Here is a 17872-nt window from a genome sequence, read left to right as displayed (position 1 = left end):
GGAGGAAAACGTATTTAAAGTGTTCAAAAAGACGTTAAATAAAATAATATAAATAAATATGTAATGAATGTTATAAAGAAACTTAGAATCAAGCGTTGTTGCCTTCATGTGCTGCCACAGTAGTAGTAGGTTGTTGTTGTTGTTGTTGTTGTTGTTGTCAAGCTGTGTATTCTGTTGCTTTCTCGACAGCTACAGAATACAATCAAGTGAATCTTTTGGTCAAAAGTTCACGTTGTTGAGGAATCTGTATGAACAGGAGAATATTTCACCGTTTATTTCTACTTTATGTCTCTTTGTGTATTTTTATAATCGAGTGTTACAGATTAGTTGTTTTTATTTCCTGAAAGCTCGTATTTGTCTGCCAAAATATATTGACTACAGGTGGTTAGCTTAGCTTAGCACAAAGACTGGAAAACAGAGCAGGAACACCTGTCGTTGCTTTGCTAACAGAGCTAATGTTTGTCATGGAGCTAACAGAGCTCATGTTTGTCTCGGAGCTAACAGAGCTAATGTTTGTCATGGAGCTAACAGAGCTAATGTTTGTCATGGAGCTAACAGAGCTAATGTTTGTCTCGGAGCTAACAGAGCTAATGTTTGTCACGGAGCTAACAGAGCTAATGTTTGTCTCGGAGCTAACAGAGCTAATGTTTGTCACGGAGCTAACAGAGCTAATGTTTGTCTCGGAGCTAACAGAGCTAATGTTTGTCTCCGAGCTAACAGAGCTAATCTTTGTCACGGAGCTAACAGAGCTAATGTTTGTCATGGAGCTAACAGAGCTAATGTTTGTCATGGAGCTAACAGAGCTGATGTTTGTCTCGGAGCTAACAGAGCTCATGTTTGTCTCGGAGCTAACAGAGCTAATGTTTGTCTTGGAGCTAACAGAGCTAATGTTTGTCACGGAGCTAACAGAGCTAATGTTTGTCTTGGAGCTAACTGAGCTAATGTTTGTCTCTTAGCTACAAAAAACCCATCGAGTGGTTCAATGTGTGTGTCGTTAGCTCGTGGAGGCGCCTCTGTGCTACCACAGCGGTGCGTTGGAGGAACGTCGTTACAGGAAAAGACAGACGATAGATTTTATAAAATAATAATGGCGGCGGCGTGTGATGTGAAAGGTCGGCAGCGCTCCGGTGATGATTGATCCCGTCCTCTTTTTCATCTCTTCCTCTCTTCACAAAAATCAAACAGATTTTCAAATGTGGCCTCTGACAAAAAACACTTACCCCTCACACACACACACACACACACACACACACACACACACACACACACACTGGAAAACTCCCCCTACTTGTCACCTTTTTCCACAGAGTCAGACTTCCAGCTTTTGCTCTTTAGGAATCGCTCGGTGAGCGTTGACCTCAGCGTTCTCGCCCGTCGACGTCTCTTTTTTTAAAAAAGTCTGCTTCTCGTCTCGTTGAGGCGTTCGTCCTGATCCGTCGGAGGAAAAACACTCCTGCAGGTATTCAAAGTATTTCAGAGCAGCCCCGTCGAGGCCGCCGGCGGCGGCGGCGGCGTGTCCGCGGCTCGGCTGCCTTCATGGGCGCCGCGCTGGCCGCTCTCTCCGCGGAGGCCAGGAGGCGACTCTCCCGGCCGAGCTGCCTCGCTCGCAGCGCCGCCAGGTACCACCGCTCAGGTAAGGCCTCGTCTTCACCGCCGCTCTCTCGTCCTCCTGCCGCTCTCTCGCTCTGCTGTGGTCCTCGGGGGCTTCGTGTTTGGCGGTTGTCGTCGTCGTCGTCGCCTCGTCGCACAACGCGGGTCCTGCTGCTCCTCGTTTCTCAGTGTCAGTTCGCTTATGATGGGAATTCCTGATCCCTCTAACTTTAAACACATCGCTTCGTGTGCTCCAGAAGACGGAGTATCGCACGCCGCACGCTTTGCAGGGCTTTTATTTTTACACTTTATTTATTTAACCTTCTGGAAGCCGTGTGAAAATCCTCCGGCGCCTATTAAGTCCCAGCATGCCCCATTCAGACAATCTTTTGGCATAAAATATGTAATTTTTCCAATTTTTTTAACCGAACGACACAGTTTCTTGACTGAAACTCCTTCCTAACAGGACAAGACTTTGTTTTATTGTGATTTTTGTTGCAGATTCTGATTCTTTAGGTCCTAATCTTTCCATAAAGGTGTCTTATTGACGCTCCAGGAGGCGTTTTTGTGGAATCTGGCTCACATCATGCTGGATGTTCATAGTTATGATCAAAATATCTTTTAAAAGTGATTTTTTTTGCAGATATACATTTTTTCCCAAGACTTTTCTGAACAAATACATACAATAAACACAAGTATTGGAATTAATTTGAGGATCCTACGACTCAAACAGGGAAAAAAAAGTTGGTTCCACAGTTTATCAGGTTAAAAGCGGCGTCGCAGGTTAAGATTCACGTTTAGATTTCACAGACAGAACATAGAGTGAATTCTTTTACTTTATATTATTTTGTACATTTAAGCTTTTATGGATAATAACGGTCATTTAAAAAAGCAATAACATGTAAATAGAAGCGTGAGTAGAGCTCCGACAAACCATGACGTAGAACATAGAGAATAAAGTAATCGTTCAAAAGCAAAAGGCTGTAGTTCAGTACTTGTGATACTCACATGTTGTACTTATACTTCTATAAGTATTGTTCTACTGAGGCAGGATGTTGGACGCTTTTACTTGTACTACGTTTCTCGGTGGGTTTTCCCTCCAGTAGAAGATCAGAAGACTTCATAAATAATATATTGATGTCTCGTGTTCGTCTGCAGGTTGAACGACAACGAGCTGCATTTAAAACATTGCGTCCGCATCGTAGCGAAGGCGTCGCTTCCTGTCGTTCCCTTTTCTTTCTTCTTCGCTACGCGCCTGCGTCTCTTTCCCTCCGGCGGCGGCGGCGAAGACGCTCGCCGGTGCGTCTGACTGAGAGGAAGCTGCATCCTCTTCCTCCCTCTTTACCGACTGTTGTGTCAGCAGGCAGTGCCAAGCCGGCCTTTTAAAAACCCTTTAGTGTCCTAATGGGCTGCCCACAGGAATGATCACAAACACACACACACACACACACACACACACACACACACACACACACACACACACACACACACACACAGAGTGTGTGGAACCTCACAAACTCACTACGTGCAACAGAGCGAACTCAAACGCACCGACGCCGTGCTGCGGTGTCTGAAATGTAAACGTGACCTTCGATTATTAAAGAATATTAAATTCATATTTTTTTTTATCGATGGTTAATTTATTATTTCCTGGTGACGCGTGTGAAGCCGAGGAAGAGGAGAGAGGAAGCTCCACCGCCGCCTCGCCACGAAGATATTGATCCATCTCACTCTGGCCTCCCATCTGTGTCTCCAAGTCAATGCATTAACACACACACACACACACACACACACACACACACCTCCATCCCCTCACGGTGATGCATTAGCGAGTGCGATGTCATCAGGTATCGGCGTCCGAGCCGCCGAACACGGTCACACGACCACGAGTACTCGCCGCCGCCGAGCTGTCGGAGTGACCTGTGAGTGTTGTGCGTTCGACTCGTCGGGATTGTTGAGACGTTCGTTTGTACGACACAAAGCGGATGTCGAGGGTTTTTCTTCACAGATGAAATGGCGGCGGTCGGAGGGGCGGGGCAACGCGGTCAGCGTCCATTTGTGGCCGAGCCCTCCGGGCCTGATCGGCGCTGGCGGTGTTGTTGGGATCCTCTGTGAGCCCGCGGGCATCGAGCCACCGAGCCACCGGCTCTTTAGAGACCCTTTGGAGGACGACGTGGCGTCCGTTGGCGGAGGCTTGAAGCCCCGCCCACTTCCTCACGCAGAGGAAATACTGCGTGCGCATCAGAATCTGCACGAAGCCATTGTGACTGTTTGTTGGTGGAAAGTGAGTCAGATCACAAAGAGACGCAGAACAACCACGAAGATGCAAGTCAGGAGAGAGACGAGATGCAAAACAAGAAGCACACCAACTGGAGGGAGACGCAACACGACAACAACACAAGAGTGAAGAGCGAAGGACACGCAACACAACGTCGAAGAAACACAAAGAAACCACCGAGATAAAACATCGACAAAGATAATAGACATAAAAGCACCAAAAAGAGACACAAAACTACCACAAAGAGACACAAAACTGCCACAAAGAGACACAAAACTGCCACAAAGAGACACAAAACTACCTAAAAGAATCACAAAACTACCACAAAGAAACACAAAACTACCACAAGAGATGCAAAACAACCACAAAGAGACACAAAACTACCACAAAGAAACACAAACCTACGACAAGGAGATGGAAAACAACCACAAAAAGATGGAAAACCACGACAAAGAGATGGAAAACAACCACTAAGAGACACAAAACTACCTAAAAGAATCACAAAACTACCACAAAGAAACACAAAACTACCACAAAAAGATGGAAAACGACCACAAAAAGACACAAAACGACCACAAAGAGACACAAAATGACCACAAAGAGACACAAAACTACCACAAAGAGACACAAAACGACCACAAAGAGACACAAAATGACCACAAAGAGACACAAAACTACCACAAAGAGACACAAAATGACCACAAAGAGACACAAAACTACCACAAAGAGACACAAAACGACCACAAAGAGACACAAAACTACCACAAAGAGACACAAAACTACCACAAAGAGACACAAAACTGTCTCTCTGTGACCTTTGTGTGCGCCACGTGTTCATATTATTTCTCTGTATTGTATTTAAACTCGTTTGACATCGGTTTCTTCGTTTCTTGACCTTTGGGGGTTAAAAGTCTTCACAGATCTCGACTCGTGTCCTCGGCCTCGCAATCGTTACCCAGCTGCCCCGGAGGCGTGGCTGTGGTGGAGAGAGTCTGGAAAGAGGGAGTCGAGCCCAGGAGAGAAGGTCTGCGGTCGGCCAAAGTTATGGAATGACAGAGGGGATGGAGGGAGGAGGGGAGGAAGAGGAGGAGGAGGAGGAGGAGGAGGAGGAGGAGGAGGCGCGCCCTGGGGGCGCAGAGACGAATCAGATGGACAGACTGAGGAAAAAGGAGGAGTGCGGTGGAGTAAGGAGAGACCAGGAGGAGGACGGGTGCAGGGCTCAGGGTGACCAGCACACTTTGGTTCTGAACCCGGAGAGCAGCCACAGAGAAGTTCAGGAGAGCGAGAGAGAGAGAGAGAGAGAGAGAGAGCGAGAGAGAGAGAGAGAGAGAGAGAGAGAGAGAGAGAGAGAGAGAGAGAGAGAGAGCGAGCGAGCGATGGAACAGTGTGTGTGCAGGAGGAGGTCTCTCTGGCTGCTCTGAGTGGGCCGGACGCTTCCATATCTGGACCTTTGCACAAACAACAGGCGCTGAAACCTGACGGAGGTTCTGGCTGCAGCAGCAGACGCCGTGAAGGTGAAGCGCCGCGTGGACGGAGGTGTGATTCACGAGCGTGACACCATGACGTGAGCACCGAGCCGCTTGTTTGGATTGAGAGGAGGCGACCGGCGGCCCGGCCAGCGCGCGGCGGCGTGGAGCCGCTGGAGGGGGGAAGTGACTCAAACCCCCCCGGGTTTTTCCCTCATGGGTCCAGAGAGGGAGCTTTTCCATATATGTCGGCGGCCACATACTTTCCACTCCAGCGCCGGTGTTGACATTACAGCGGCCGCCGTCCAGATCCTCGTGCCGCCGCCGCCGCCGCCACCGCCGCCACCGCCGCCGCCGCCGCCGCCGGGGCCTGGAAACAAACCCCCGCAGACGCCCACCGACCGGACCTGATTCCTGTCACTTGTTGGCTCGCTGCTGCTGAAAGCACTTTCTCACCCCCCCCCCCCTTAGGGGCCAGGCCTCCTCCTGCAGGCTTGGCCCCCAGCACCTCCTCTTCCTCCTCCTCCTCCTCCTCCTCCTCCTCCGTCATGGGGATCCAGGGCATGGAGCTGTTTGCCATCGCCGTGGTCATCATCCTGTTCATGGCGGTGCTCAAGCAGTTCGGCATCCTGGAGCCCATGTCCTCGTTTGAAGGTAAGGGCCCCTGGAGGCCCCTCGATATGATGCCCCCCCCCCCCCCCCTCCTCTATCCCGTTGACACATGTTTGTGTTGTCTTTTCCACAATACACAAACACATCAACAAGTACACATGGAGGTATTGCAAACGGAAAATGCGAGTAGAAAGTGATCCGATGTGACGTCGCGAGTCAGGATGCCGTTCAGATTGTTAAACCCTCCGAGGGAAATGTTGTATTTGTGACTTTGGGCGACACAAAACAAACTGAATTGAACCAGTGAGAGAAGAGAAAAGTTCATGAATGAGCCTGAATCTCTGAAGTGTGTTTATGTCCCTTTAGCTACATGTAGCGGTTAGCTTCTTTATGCAGTTTGCGTTGAAAACAGCCCCAAAAAACAGTCGTTTAACGTTTAACGCGTAATGAACGTTGAACATTGAATGTGTGTTCATAACACACTGTGTTGTGTTGTGATACAAAGTGTTCAAGTCAATGAAGACACACGTTGTGTAATGAAAAAACAAGACCAACAACTTCTTGTTGCTTCGTTTCCAAAAAGATGAAAATCCTTTTTTTCTCCAGCGTCAGTGATGTTTGTGTAGTGGTGATGTGTTTGTGTTGTGTAGTGGTGATGTGTTTGTGTTGTGTAGTGGTGATGTGTTTGTGTAGCGGTGATGGTTGTTGTACTTGGAGGTGCGAGAGGTTTCCTCTCCGGCAGCGAGCCGAGTCGTTTCCTGGACCGACTCCAGCCGGCACATTAGCGGCACCGCGAGTCTTAAACTCCACAACAACAAGAACACACAGCAGTAAAGTCCTTTCAGAGAGAATCACACCAGCTCCATCAGGCCAATTTGAAATCCCCCACTCCTCCTCTTCCTCCTCTTCCTCCTCTTCCTCCTCCTCTTCCTCACCCCCCCCTCGGTTTAGCATTACTTCTCATTAATTATTCATGCAGTATTGAACAGGCTTTCTCTGAGGCCTAAATATGGAGCGCTCGACCCTGAAGGACACCGCCGGCCCCTCATTGGCTCCTCGGCCCTTAGCGGCCCCTTGGCCCCTTGTCGACCCTTCAGCTCCTCGGCCCCTCACCGGCCCCTTGGTTCCTCGGCCCCTCATTGGCTCCTCGGCCCCTCGCCAGCCTATCGGCTCCTCGGCCCCTTATTGGCTCCTTGGCCCCTCACCGGCCCCTTGGTTCCTCGGCCCCTGATTGGCCCCTCGGCCCCTCACCGGCCCCTTGGTTCCTCGGCCTCTCGCCGGCTCCTCAGCCCCTCACCGGCCCCTCAGCCCCTTGTCGACCCTTCAGCTCCTCGGCCCCTCACCGGCCCCTTGGTTCCTCGGCCCCTCATTGGCTCCTCGGCCCCTCGCCGGCCTATCGGCTCCTCAGCCCCTTATTGGCCCCTCGGCCCCTCACCGGCCCCTTGTCGACCCTTCAGCTCCTCGGCCCCTCACCGGCCCCTTGTCGACCCTTCAGCTCCTCGGCCCCTCACCGGCCCCTTGGTTCCTCGGCCCCTCATTGGCTCCTCTGCCCCTCGCCGGCCTATCGGCTCCTCGGCCCCTCATTGGCCCCTTGGTTCCTCGGCCTCTCGCCGGCTCCTCGGCCTCTCAGCTGCCCCTCGGCCCCTTGTCGACCCTTCAGCTCCTCGGCCCCTGACCGACTCCTCGCCCCTTAGCGGCCCCTCGCCGGCCCCTGACAGGCCCCTCGGCCCCTCACTGGCTCCTTGGCCCCTCAGCGGCCTCTCGGTCCCTTGTCGGCCCCTCAGCTCCTCGACCTCTCACCTGCTCCTCGGCCCCTCAGCGGCCCCTCAGTGGCCCCTGGCGTCCCGGTGCGTCTTCAGAGCAGGTTCCAGCCGCTTCAGGTTCCATCAGCTGATCGGCAGCGGGCGTCCTCACTTCCTCGCGTCCTCACGTCCTCACATCCTCGCGTCCTCGCGTCGTCTCCGCTCGCTTGAGAGGTTTAAAGAAGCGCGTTCATCGTGAAGCAAATCTCAAATGTATTTTTCTCTTGAAAAACTCAAATATACGTTTATTTTGCAAGACAAAGACAAACAATCAAAGTCTCACAGTTGCCAGAAAAACATCTTTTACAATGAGAACAAAAAACAATTAAGTAAATATGCAAATGAGTTGTCGGGCGGCGCATGTTTTAGGCTTTAAGATCTAAAGTATTTAAAATGTTTCTGTTTTTTAGCAGCAAAGACTTGAATGAAGGGATTTAGAATACATTTCAACACACACCTGTAGAGAAAAACTACTTTAAATACTTCATGAAACCACAAATACACATTAAGCTGTTCATGATTGTTTTTCATACTGAGAGAACTTCACAATTTAAAGTTTAATTGATGAACTTTGGCTCTTTTTGAGCTCTTTGCTTCCGTCTCGCAGCACAATGACTTCCTCTTTGCAACATAACTATTTATGATGTTTCTTTAAAACGCCACATTACAGTTTGTCCTATAAACTCAGAGGTTGTGAGTCGTGCTGCGTGTGACTTTCATCATCACATAAAAACACAAACCGAGTCAAAAGGGAGAATTTTAAGGCCTTCAAAGTACTTTATGCTATCCCATGAAACTCTTTACCCCCATTCAGAGTATTGTTGTACATAATAAATTAATAAATCCCGCCTGCAGGATCTTTCTTCCACATTTAGCAGCAGCAGCATCAGGACGTCCTTCATCAATCAGACATCCAATCAGGACCGGAGCTTATTTGTTGAATTATTTATGTCACCGGCACTCAAGAGAAGATCCTTTTTGATTTTGAAAATGCACCAATGGACAACAACCCCCCCTCCACCTCCTCTCCCTCCATCACCCCCCCCTCTTCCCCTCCATCACAACCCCCCCTCCTCTTTCTGCTTGTGGCTTCAGTGCCGTTCTCTCCGCTCGGATGTCGGCTTTGGGTCCAGCTCGCTCCTATTTTTGGGGGAAGACACCCGACGCCGGCGGGAGCCTCGTCTGCGGGCGTGAGATGTATTCTGAGGTTCTCTGATCGCATCGTCTGGTATTTGAACGCCGCGCTTGACTCGTGCAGGATGAGGAACATCGATAAACTGTAGGAGGAAAAAAAGAGAAGAAGAAGAAAATAGAACAAGTGAACGAGGCTGTTTGCTCATTTCCATGTTGGCTGGAAATACATATTTCCCCGGTGTTGCTGTGTCACTACATGTACTTGGGTGCAACTTTGATGTACTTGTACTATTGTACGCTACTGTATTACGCTGGCAGATTCAGATTCTTAACCCCTGTTAATCCCTGTTTTCTAAAAATCCGAATGGTTAATCTACCCGTATTAAATTCAGATTATCTCCTCAACCACAAGGCCTATTGGAATAATCTGAAAAGGTATGATGTACAGAAAACCCTTAGGAACAAATATAATAAGTTCATACAAACATTACTGGTATATTGGTTTATGATTGTGCACAGAAAATGAAAAATATATGTACTTTGCAAAACAATAACAATTAAAAGTTGTATTTTCTCATCGTAACTATATTTGCTATATTTGAATTGTTAAGTTTTTCTTTGATTGAGTGAAGTCCGTAATATAAATTCTGTATTAATACAGGTTAACCCAGCAGTATTTAGGGTCCTGGTCCTCATGGGGGTCCAGATCACTCAGATTAACTCAGGAATGAGGGCCCATAAAATAAACCCCACCTTTACAAGCTGCAACAATGAAGAGGTGAACGCATTAATGCCTCAACGATTATAATCCTCACTGAACAAGGTGCTGAAGGAGCAGCAGTGGAGGATTTTAAGACCTTTTTTTAAAAAAAACTCTAAAAAATCCCGTCTATAAATGAAACGACGTGATGAAATCTCTCTTTCTTGTCTTTTTTTATACAGATAAAAAGTTCTGGAAACCTCTTGACACTTTGAACACGAGGGTATTTCTGTGTCTCGCAACAAAAACACCTCCGTTGTGAATAAAGAGAGAAACAAACTTTGTGTCCTCGTCGCCTGTCCGGCGCTGCTGTTCCACCTCTGTCCACCAGAGGGGGCGAGCGAGCGCCTGACACGGTATCAGAATCTGTGCTACGGCCCCCTGGAGAGCCACGGGGAACAATTAGAAAGTGGATCACTGAGCTGACTGGGAGACCGGGAACCAGGACACCTGTTGATCCTTTCCTCACCACCTTCCCTGGCTCCTTAAAGGCAAACTGGCTCACGTGTGTCACATCACACGCAGGAAAAAACAATATTGCAATCTCGAGTGAGTTTTGTCCGTTTAAAGCTCTGATCGTCAGCGCCTTGCTTGTCTGTTTGTTTCCGTATATTCTTGGAAAAAGGGGTAGAATAGACGTGAGATGGAGTCGGTGGTGGATTGTAGAAGTCTGACGAGACTTTTTCCACCGACTCGAGGAATAATGTTCCCAAAACCAACTGACTGCTTGTGTCAAAACAACTTGCATGTGTGACGTGGGAGTTTCTGAGCTTTCTCTCTATCTGATTGGATTTCCCATGGATTAAGGATGCAGTCCAGATTTTTTGGGATGGATTTCTCTCTCTCTCTCTCTGTCACTCTCTCTCTCTCTCTCTGTCTCTCTCTGATTCCCCTGACCTTTAAAAGAGGAGTTGCACCATCAGACGCTTTGTTGTGGAGAACATGGAAAGATCCATGAGAGCAGGAGAGAGCCGGGGTGGGGGGGAGACACAGCCAGTCAATTAAAAAGCCAGATGGGGGAGGGAGGGGGAGCTAAATGGAGTGACTTGTGACAGAAAAAGGAGCGATAGCGATGAGTGAGTGACACTGTTTCAGAGTCGGGAAGGGTGAAAGGAAAGAGAAGAAGAGCAGAGAGAGAGAGACAGAGAGAGAGAGAGAGAGACCCATAAGAGACAAATGGATTGAAAGAGGACGAAAGGTGTCTCGTTAAAAAAAAAATCCAACTATGTAAAAGAGGCAAAGGGAAGAGAAGGACCGTGGAGGGGAAGACAGAAGAAGAGGGGAAGATGAGCGTGAGGTGGGAGACGGAGGGACTCCAGACGGTCGGCATCGTCTGCCTGGTGATCATGTTCCTCAAGCTGATGCACCTGCTGGGCCTGATCGACATCACTGAGACCGGTGAGACCACCTGGCTGAGGGACGATGATGAGGAGGAGGAGGAGGAGGAAGAAGAGGGCATGGAGCGCGGCGGCTGGAGTTACATTTGTTTGACTTTTTCATCCGCTTGTAGATATCTGTGGATGCTGCTTTGATGCAGGTCTGTTGCGAGGCTGTTTGGACGTTAACAATAAGGAATATATCAGCAGCGTGTTATTGTCAGCAAAGGCCGTGACAGGATTCACCTCCAACTTCCCTCCCTCTTCCTCGTGCGTCTGTTGATCTCAGGCCACAAAGACAAGATGCACACGACCACGTCGTTGTATTTTTCGTCAGTACCTTCATACAATAAGATGGGAGCTGTAGTTTTCGTAGTAAAGGACTAGTTTACTCAGTGGACATTTACATGTAACTAAAGTGACACTGATAGTAACGGTGTAGCAACTGTTGTGATGCTAGCTGACAAGGCTAGCTGCCAAAGCTAAAAGGCAAAGCTAGCTGCCAAAGCTAACTGCCAAAGCTAAAAGGCAAAGCTAGCCGGCAAAGCTAACTGACAAAGCTAAAAGGCAAAGCTAGCCGGCAAAGCTAACCGACAAAGCTCGCCGACTGTTTATTTCTATTACTTGATTTCTATCTTTATTTACTTGTGAGCAGTGCTGCTGTAATCCTGTAATCCACAGAGGGACTAATAAAGGATTATCTTATTTTAGAACTAGCCGACAAAGCTAACCAACAAAGCTAGCTGACAAAGCTAGAGTTAGCTTGCGGTGGCTTGCTAATATGTGAGCGTTAGCGTAACCACATATTTTCTTCTCATTCTAAGTTCACTAGTAATGTTAACTGGGAAAAAAACACATGTAGAAATAAATAAAACTGTCTATCTTTAGCTTCTCTAAAACTGTACTTTTTGAAAGTAATGCTAGCTTGTGATGCTACAGTGACTAACTGTATATATGCCTAGCCTTTACTAGCTAACACTAGCCATGCCTAACTGCAGGATCGATGGTAGAAATAAGACAGATTCTCAACCTTAGTGGTTTGCTGGTGTGAGTACTTCAATACTGTCACTGTAACTACAGGACATGTGGGTTTTATTACAGTGAACTGTGTCTTTTACCTTCAACTTGTGACTCTGCCGTTGACAGACAAAGATCGTAATCTCTCTATTCATAAGACAATCCACGCAAATACAGGTTGACGCTTACGGGAAAGAGGAGAAAAGAAAAACAATGATCACTTTACACCTCAGACAAGTCATCTCAGTGAAAGAAAATATTTTTAACAAAGAAAGTTAAAACACAAGATCCACAGTTTTATTTTCTTCCAGATATGGTCGTGAAGCTCAACCTTGAGTGATGAACTTCAATGCTTCAAGGCAGAATGCTGTTGTGTCTCCACATGCATACTTTTCCTCTGACACATCGTCATGTGGAGGCTTGCTCTGGGGTCAGAGGTCTCCTGCTGTCTGATTCTTCTCAATGGACGACTTCAAATCCCTCTGCAGCGGTTTTGGTTTTCGGCTCAGAGAAACATCAAATCCCTCGACTCTGCAGGATGTTTTATCAGAAGATAACTTGAGTTGTTTTTTTGCTTCGATCAACAGGAAAAACCTCTCAGTGTCCGATCTGACTTGCTCTCTTTGTTTTTGTTTCTTTCTCCCTCTTCTATCGCTCTCTTTCACTCCATCTTTGTGTCAACACCTCCTCCCTCCTCCTCCTCCTCCTCCTCCTCCTCTGTCCTCTCGGTCTAAAGATGGTGAGTATAGTAACAGTATACCCAACCAACTTCGAGAAAACTTCACTCCCTCCCGTTTCTTTACTTTTTTACTTTTACTTGAATTTTTTTTTTTTTTCTAGTCATTAAGCACTTTCTCTGAGTGTCTTTGATTGAACTTTTTAAATTCAGATTTTCTGCAGTGCCCTTTAAACCCCAAAAAAACAATACTACTTTCCTCTGCAAAGAAAGTACCTCCTATTTTTTCTGCCTGTTTTTTTGCTCTATAGTTTTTTGCTGAATCTCTTAAACTCGTCTCTTGACTTGAACGCCTCCCTGTTCCCCGAACGCCGCCCGGCGTCCACTCGCTCAATGTCTGCCCCAACCTCCATCTTCTCCCTCTTCGTCTTCCCTCCCTCTGCACCTCCTCCCGTCTCCCTCCCTCCATCCCTCCATCCCTCCCGCAGACAGCAGCGACAGCGACTTGGAGCTGTCGACGGTGCGTCACCAGCCGGAGGGCCTGGACCAGCTGCAGGCGCAGACCAAGTTCACCAGGAAGGAGCTGCAGTCGCTCTACCGAGGCTTCAAGAACGTGCGTCCGGCTTCGCGGCTTCACCTGCCGTCGCTTGGCTTTATATATAGACTCGAATTATACTCCGTGTTTCCTTCTGCCTCCCTCTCTTGAGCAGGAGTGTCCCAGTGGGATGGTGGATGAGGAGACATTCAAGACCATCTATTCTCAGTTCTTTCCCCAAGGAGGTTAGACATTAAAACAATCTCTCCTCTCTTGTCCTTCGCGTCACTAACGGCACGGAAATAATCTGAAATATATATCTTTAATTTGTCCATGTCCCCAATTTTATTTGGTAGTTTTCCTGCGGGATTTACCGTACCAAGTGTTCAATTTGACGCTTCCACGATAAGACAAGTTGACGGTGGAAGAAGTATACAGATACGTAGTTAATTAAGTAAAAGATAACAAATACTCTGTTACAAGTGCTTTCAGAAAAACAATTACTCAAAGTATCAGAAGTAAATGTATTGTTTTGATGGATGAAGATTATGCTGTTGTTTCAATGTTACTGCTAATGCTTTAATATGTAAGCAGTAGTTGGTTCATGTGCAGCTAAATGTGAATTCTTTATTCCCTAAAATAATTATGAAGCCATGTTGCTGCACACAAAGTACCAGGAATACAAGCTTGAATGTTTTTACTGCACATGAAGGCTGCGGTGATGAGACGGATGCATCGTCACCTAAAGGGTGATCACATGTTTTGTGTTCATCTTCTCCCCTGGAACTCCTCTCGTGCACAGATGCGACCACGTACGCTCACTTCCTGTTCAACGCGTTCGACATGGACAGAAACGGCTCGATCCGCTTCGAGGACTTCGTCATCGGCCTGTCGGTGTTGCTCAGAGGTTCGGTCACCGAGAAGCTCAACTGGGCCTTCAACCTCTACGACATCAACAAGGACGGCTACGTCACCAAAGAGGTGCGCCAACGATGCGTAGAAGGGGACTCGAGCGTTTTAATCTCGTCTTTCGTTCGGCTGTAGCGTCGATACCTGATGCGACTCTTTGCTCCCGTCCTCTTCTCTTCAGGAGATGCTGGAGATCATGACGTCCATCTACGACATGATGGGGAGGTACACCTACCCCTGTGTGCGAGACGAAGCGCCCTCCGAACACGTGGACAAGTTCTTCCAGGTTCTGAACGCACACAAATCCCAAAACACACAATGTACTTAGCTACAATCCGTGGTGGATTGTAGCTAAGTACATTTACTCAGACGCCGTACTGAAGTACAGTGTTGAGGTACTAGTACTTTCCCGCAGTGTTTTCCATTTTAAAATGTAGCGACTGTTGTGAAGCTGGCTGACGAAGCTAGCCAATGAAGCTAGCTGACGAAGCTAGCGTTAGCTTGCGGTGGCTGCTAACATGTGAGCCTAATATAGAGTAAAAGAGATGTAATATGGAGTAAGGCAGGCATAGCTGACCTGAAACTTTATAAAGGCTGTTCAATAAATGAGCAGCCATTAAAGGCTGCGACAAAGCTAGCCGACAAAGCTAGCGTTAGCTTGCGGTGGCTTGCTAATACGTGAGGTTAGCATAATCACATATTTTCCTCTCATTCTTAACTGTTCACTAGTAATGTTAGCAGGGGAAAAAACCTGTAGATGTAAATAAAACTAAATGTTTTTATTTCATGATATACACTACATTTTGGCAGAAAACATATTGTACTTTTAACTCCACTGCAAGTTACTTTTAAAGATGTACTATATGATGTATTATGGAGGAAGCTACTTAGCAGTATTTTAAAGGAGGTTAAATTAGCCCCACCTTTTAAAGTGATGTCATCACTAATTATAATCCAATAATATGATGAACATTGTTCTGAAGTAGTTAGTTTTGGTACTTCCAAGTATATTTGTATACTAATACTTCTGTAAGTTGTTGTCTCTGATGTTTCCTTCCTCTCTTGTTTTGTTTATTCTGTATTTTTCCAACAGAAAATGGATAAAAACCGAGACGGTGTCGTGACCATCGAAGAGTTTATTGAGACCTGCCAGAAGGTGACTCACACACACGCACACACACACACGTCACACAAAAAGAACCAACCGCAATCAACAAGAAATGAAGACGCACACAAGGATACGAGCTTCAAAACTAATACACCAAGTCTCTTTCTCTCTCACACACACACATACACACACACACACACACACACACACACACACACACACACACACACGTAGACACACACACACACACACACACACACACATAGACAGACAGACAGACAGACAGACATCTATGTATATATATAACCTCATTCTACTATCATGCTGCTATGTGGACAGAAGGAACGGTAAATGTCTACATTACGAACGGGACTCACAAAAAACCCTCCAGCTGTACACGATGTACACGATGTACACGATGCACACGATACTTTGACGTGTACTTTCATGTTGAAAAAGAATTCCATCATGAATAAACATAAATTCCTCCTCAACACTGCTGCCGTCGGGTTTAGCAGTTTGTAACTTTCTCCATCTGAGTTTGAGTTTTATAGTGAAAGGAGAATTTCCCCCAATAAACACTCATTTTATTTATATTTACTAATAATTTAAGCCAGAATTGAACACTTAAATGTGTTATTTCCCCCGCTTTTATTTGCTTCTTTGAGCTCACTCAGATCGACAGTTCACTGCTACTGTTTGTTCCTGCTCTCAGTCCACGTTTTCCACACTGCTGCTCAACCACAAAATAACATGTTTTTCCAGCTCCAACAGCTCCAACATTTTAAGTGTCATTTATGGACGTATGATGGAAAGCTTTTCCTTTACGACGTAGGCGTGGGAATACGTCTCCACACGCCAGGGAACACCGTGTGAGAGGATCTTATTCGATTCCTTAATTGACCCCCAAACTCAGATATTGGGCCACAAATCTGATGAAACTCTGCGACTGTTCAACACGCCTCAAGCAATAAGAGCCAGGGGAAGAATTTAGCTTCTCTTTTAGAGGAATTGACATAAACGTCAGCGTGAAACCGGTACATTTTTCAATAATATGCCATATAATTTCCCAAAAGCTGCTCAGGAAGGAGTTAAGGACTGAAAGTTTTCTCCTCCTTTCTATTCTCTTCAATACAAATAAATCTACATCACATTACAAAGTGCTTCAGTATATATATATATATATATATATATATATATATATATATATATATATATATATATATATATATACACATACACACGATATATTACATTACACTTTTACTGTCATACAGGAGTATAGAAAAAGTGTTAAAAACCTTATATAACCATTAATTGTTGTAAGTATAATGTCTAATACTTCAGATTTATAGTGACAGATGTTTGTTGTTGTTTTTTTTCCAGGACGAGAACATCATGAACTCCATGCAGCTGTTTGAAAACGTGATATAAGGAAGACTTTCACACAAAGAGCTCACCACCTCACACACAACCTGCAGACTGCTGCAGGTGCTGTAAAGACACAGGAACTAGACGCTTTGTTTTTGTTTTCCTAGTTCACGCTGTGCTCCTTTAGCCGTATCTTTCAACTGCGTCTGGACTAAAACGGATAGAGACAGAAGAAGACAAGAGCTTCCTGGGTGAAGGAAAAACAAATCCAAGTGTGTTTTTTTGTGTGTGTGTGTGTGTGTGTGTCCTCAAAAGAAGAAAACAGAGGAGCTTCTTGTGTTTTTAAGCGTCACACAAAAAGAACCAACAACAACCAACAAGACGAAGTACACAAGGATACTAGCTTTAAAACTAATACACCAAGTCTCTTTCCCTCTCTCTCACACACACACACACACACACACACACACACACACACACACACACACACACACACACACACACACACACACACACATATGAGATGTTACAGCACCGGATGAAGTGAACTGAGAGAATATAACAAAAAAAAAAGAGAAATGAACTTAAAGCATGTTTGTCATCAAATATGTGATGTGGAATTAGCTTGCACTATATTGTATGACTATGCGCCGGAAGTAAAGGCACTGTAGATACCTGCACCTGATACACCGCCGGTGTGTATGTATATATGTATAGTTATTAGTAATAAACTACCTTGTATTGGTCTCATCTGTGCTGCACCGGCTGATGGAACGGGGACCAGAAGTGAATATTTGTTTTAGAAGTCTTGTTTAGCACCGTGTTCAGTAGCAGTCCTTCACAGGTTATTCAAATATCTATTTTTTTTCTTTTATATATATATATATGTATATATATATATATATATGTATGTATATATATATATATATATATATATATATATATATATATATATATATATATATATATATATTTCTGAAAAGATTATGTTTCGCTGGTCGGATTGGAAAACGTGTAAAGTATTAGGGTGACTGTAAAGAAAACGAGAGGGTTCAAAAAATAAATAAAATAAACAAAAGTGTGTCCCTGTGCTGAATCGAGGCTCTATATCTGGGTTCCTCGGTGCCTTTGAGCATGCTGACTCCTGAGCGCACAGTATTGTGTACAGTACAGTGGGACCTTTGTGATGTCGGTTAAATTAAAGACGCTGTCGACAGCTGCGCCTTCTCCTTTTCACT

The 17872-nt window shown here is 46.0% G+C and overlaps 3 protein-coding genes across 5 annotated transcripts in view; 2 read left to right on the top strand and 1 right to left on the bottom strand.

Moving 5' to 3' along the window:
• psat1 (phosphoserine aminotransferase 1) overlaps positions 1 to 17872 on the bottom strand; it is a 201849-nt gene that overhangs the window by 52606 nt on the left and 131371 nt on the right. The gene's annotated exons all lie outside the window — the stretch shown is intronic.
• The window catches only part of pcna (proliferating cell nuclear antigen), a 101970-nt gene that overhangs the window by 26875 nt on the left and 57223 nt on the right, over positions 1 to 17872 (top strand). The window lies entirely within an intron of this gene.
• kcnip3b (Kv channel interacting protein 3b, calsenilin) lies at positions 5860 to 17564 on the top strand. 3 transcript variants are annotated; one of them, XM_068596262.1, is made up of 7 exons: positions 5860 to 5988; positions 13200 to 13324; positions 13422 to 13491; positions 14049 to 14227; positions 14337 to 14441; positions 15249 to 15311; positions 16650 to 17563. In XM_068596262.1, exons 1-7 carry the CDS (start codon positions 5883 to 5885, stop codon positions 16695 to 16697), a joined length of 696 nt encoding a protein of 231 aa, XP_068452363.1. In that variant the 5' UTR covers positions 5860 to 5882; the 3' UTR covers positions 16698 to 17563. The 3 variants fall into 3 exon arrangements, with proteins under 3 accessions (XP_068452363.1, XP_068452362.1, XP_068452364.1); XM_068596261.1 differs by lacking the exon at positions 5860 to 5988 and adding an exon at positions 10680 to 11040; XM_068596263.1 differs by lacking the exon at positions 5860 to 5988 and adding an exon at positions 11183 to 12774 and having other exon boundaries at positions 16650 to 17564.

Source organism: Clinocottus analis, unplaced genomic scaffold (genome assembly GCF_023055335.1).
Source record: "Clinocottus analis isolate CAN_PGR_092001 unplaced genomic scaffold, fCliAna1.0.p SCAF_35, whole genome shotgun sequence".
Classification (NCBI taxonomy): domain Eukaryota; kingdom Metazoa; phylum Chordata; class Actinopteri; order Perciformes; family Cottidae; genus Clinocottus; species Clinocottus analis.
The sequence above is the reverse complement of the archived record's forward strand: the minus strand, read 5'-3'. Positions and strand labels throughout refer to the sequence as shown.

Coding starts and splice junctions, on each gene's coding strand:
- kcnip3b (XM_068596263.1), top strand. CDS start 12,498: ATGGACGACTTCAAATCCCTCTGCAGCGGTTTTGGTTTTCGGCTCAGA. Junction 14,442..15,248: donor ACGTGGACAAGTTCTTCCAG/GTTCTGAACGCA, acceptor TTTTTCCAACAG/AAAATGGATAAAAACCGAGA. Junction 15,312..16,649: donor TTATTGAGACCTGCCAGAAG/GTGACTCACACA, acceptor TTTTTTTTCCAG/GACGAGAACATCATGAACTC.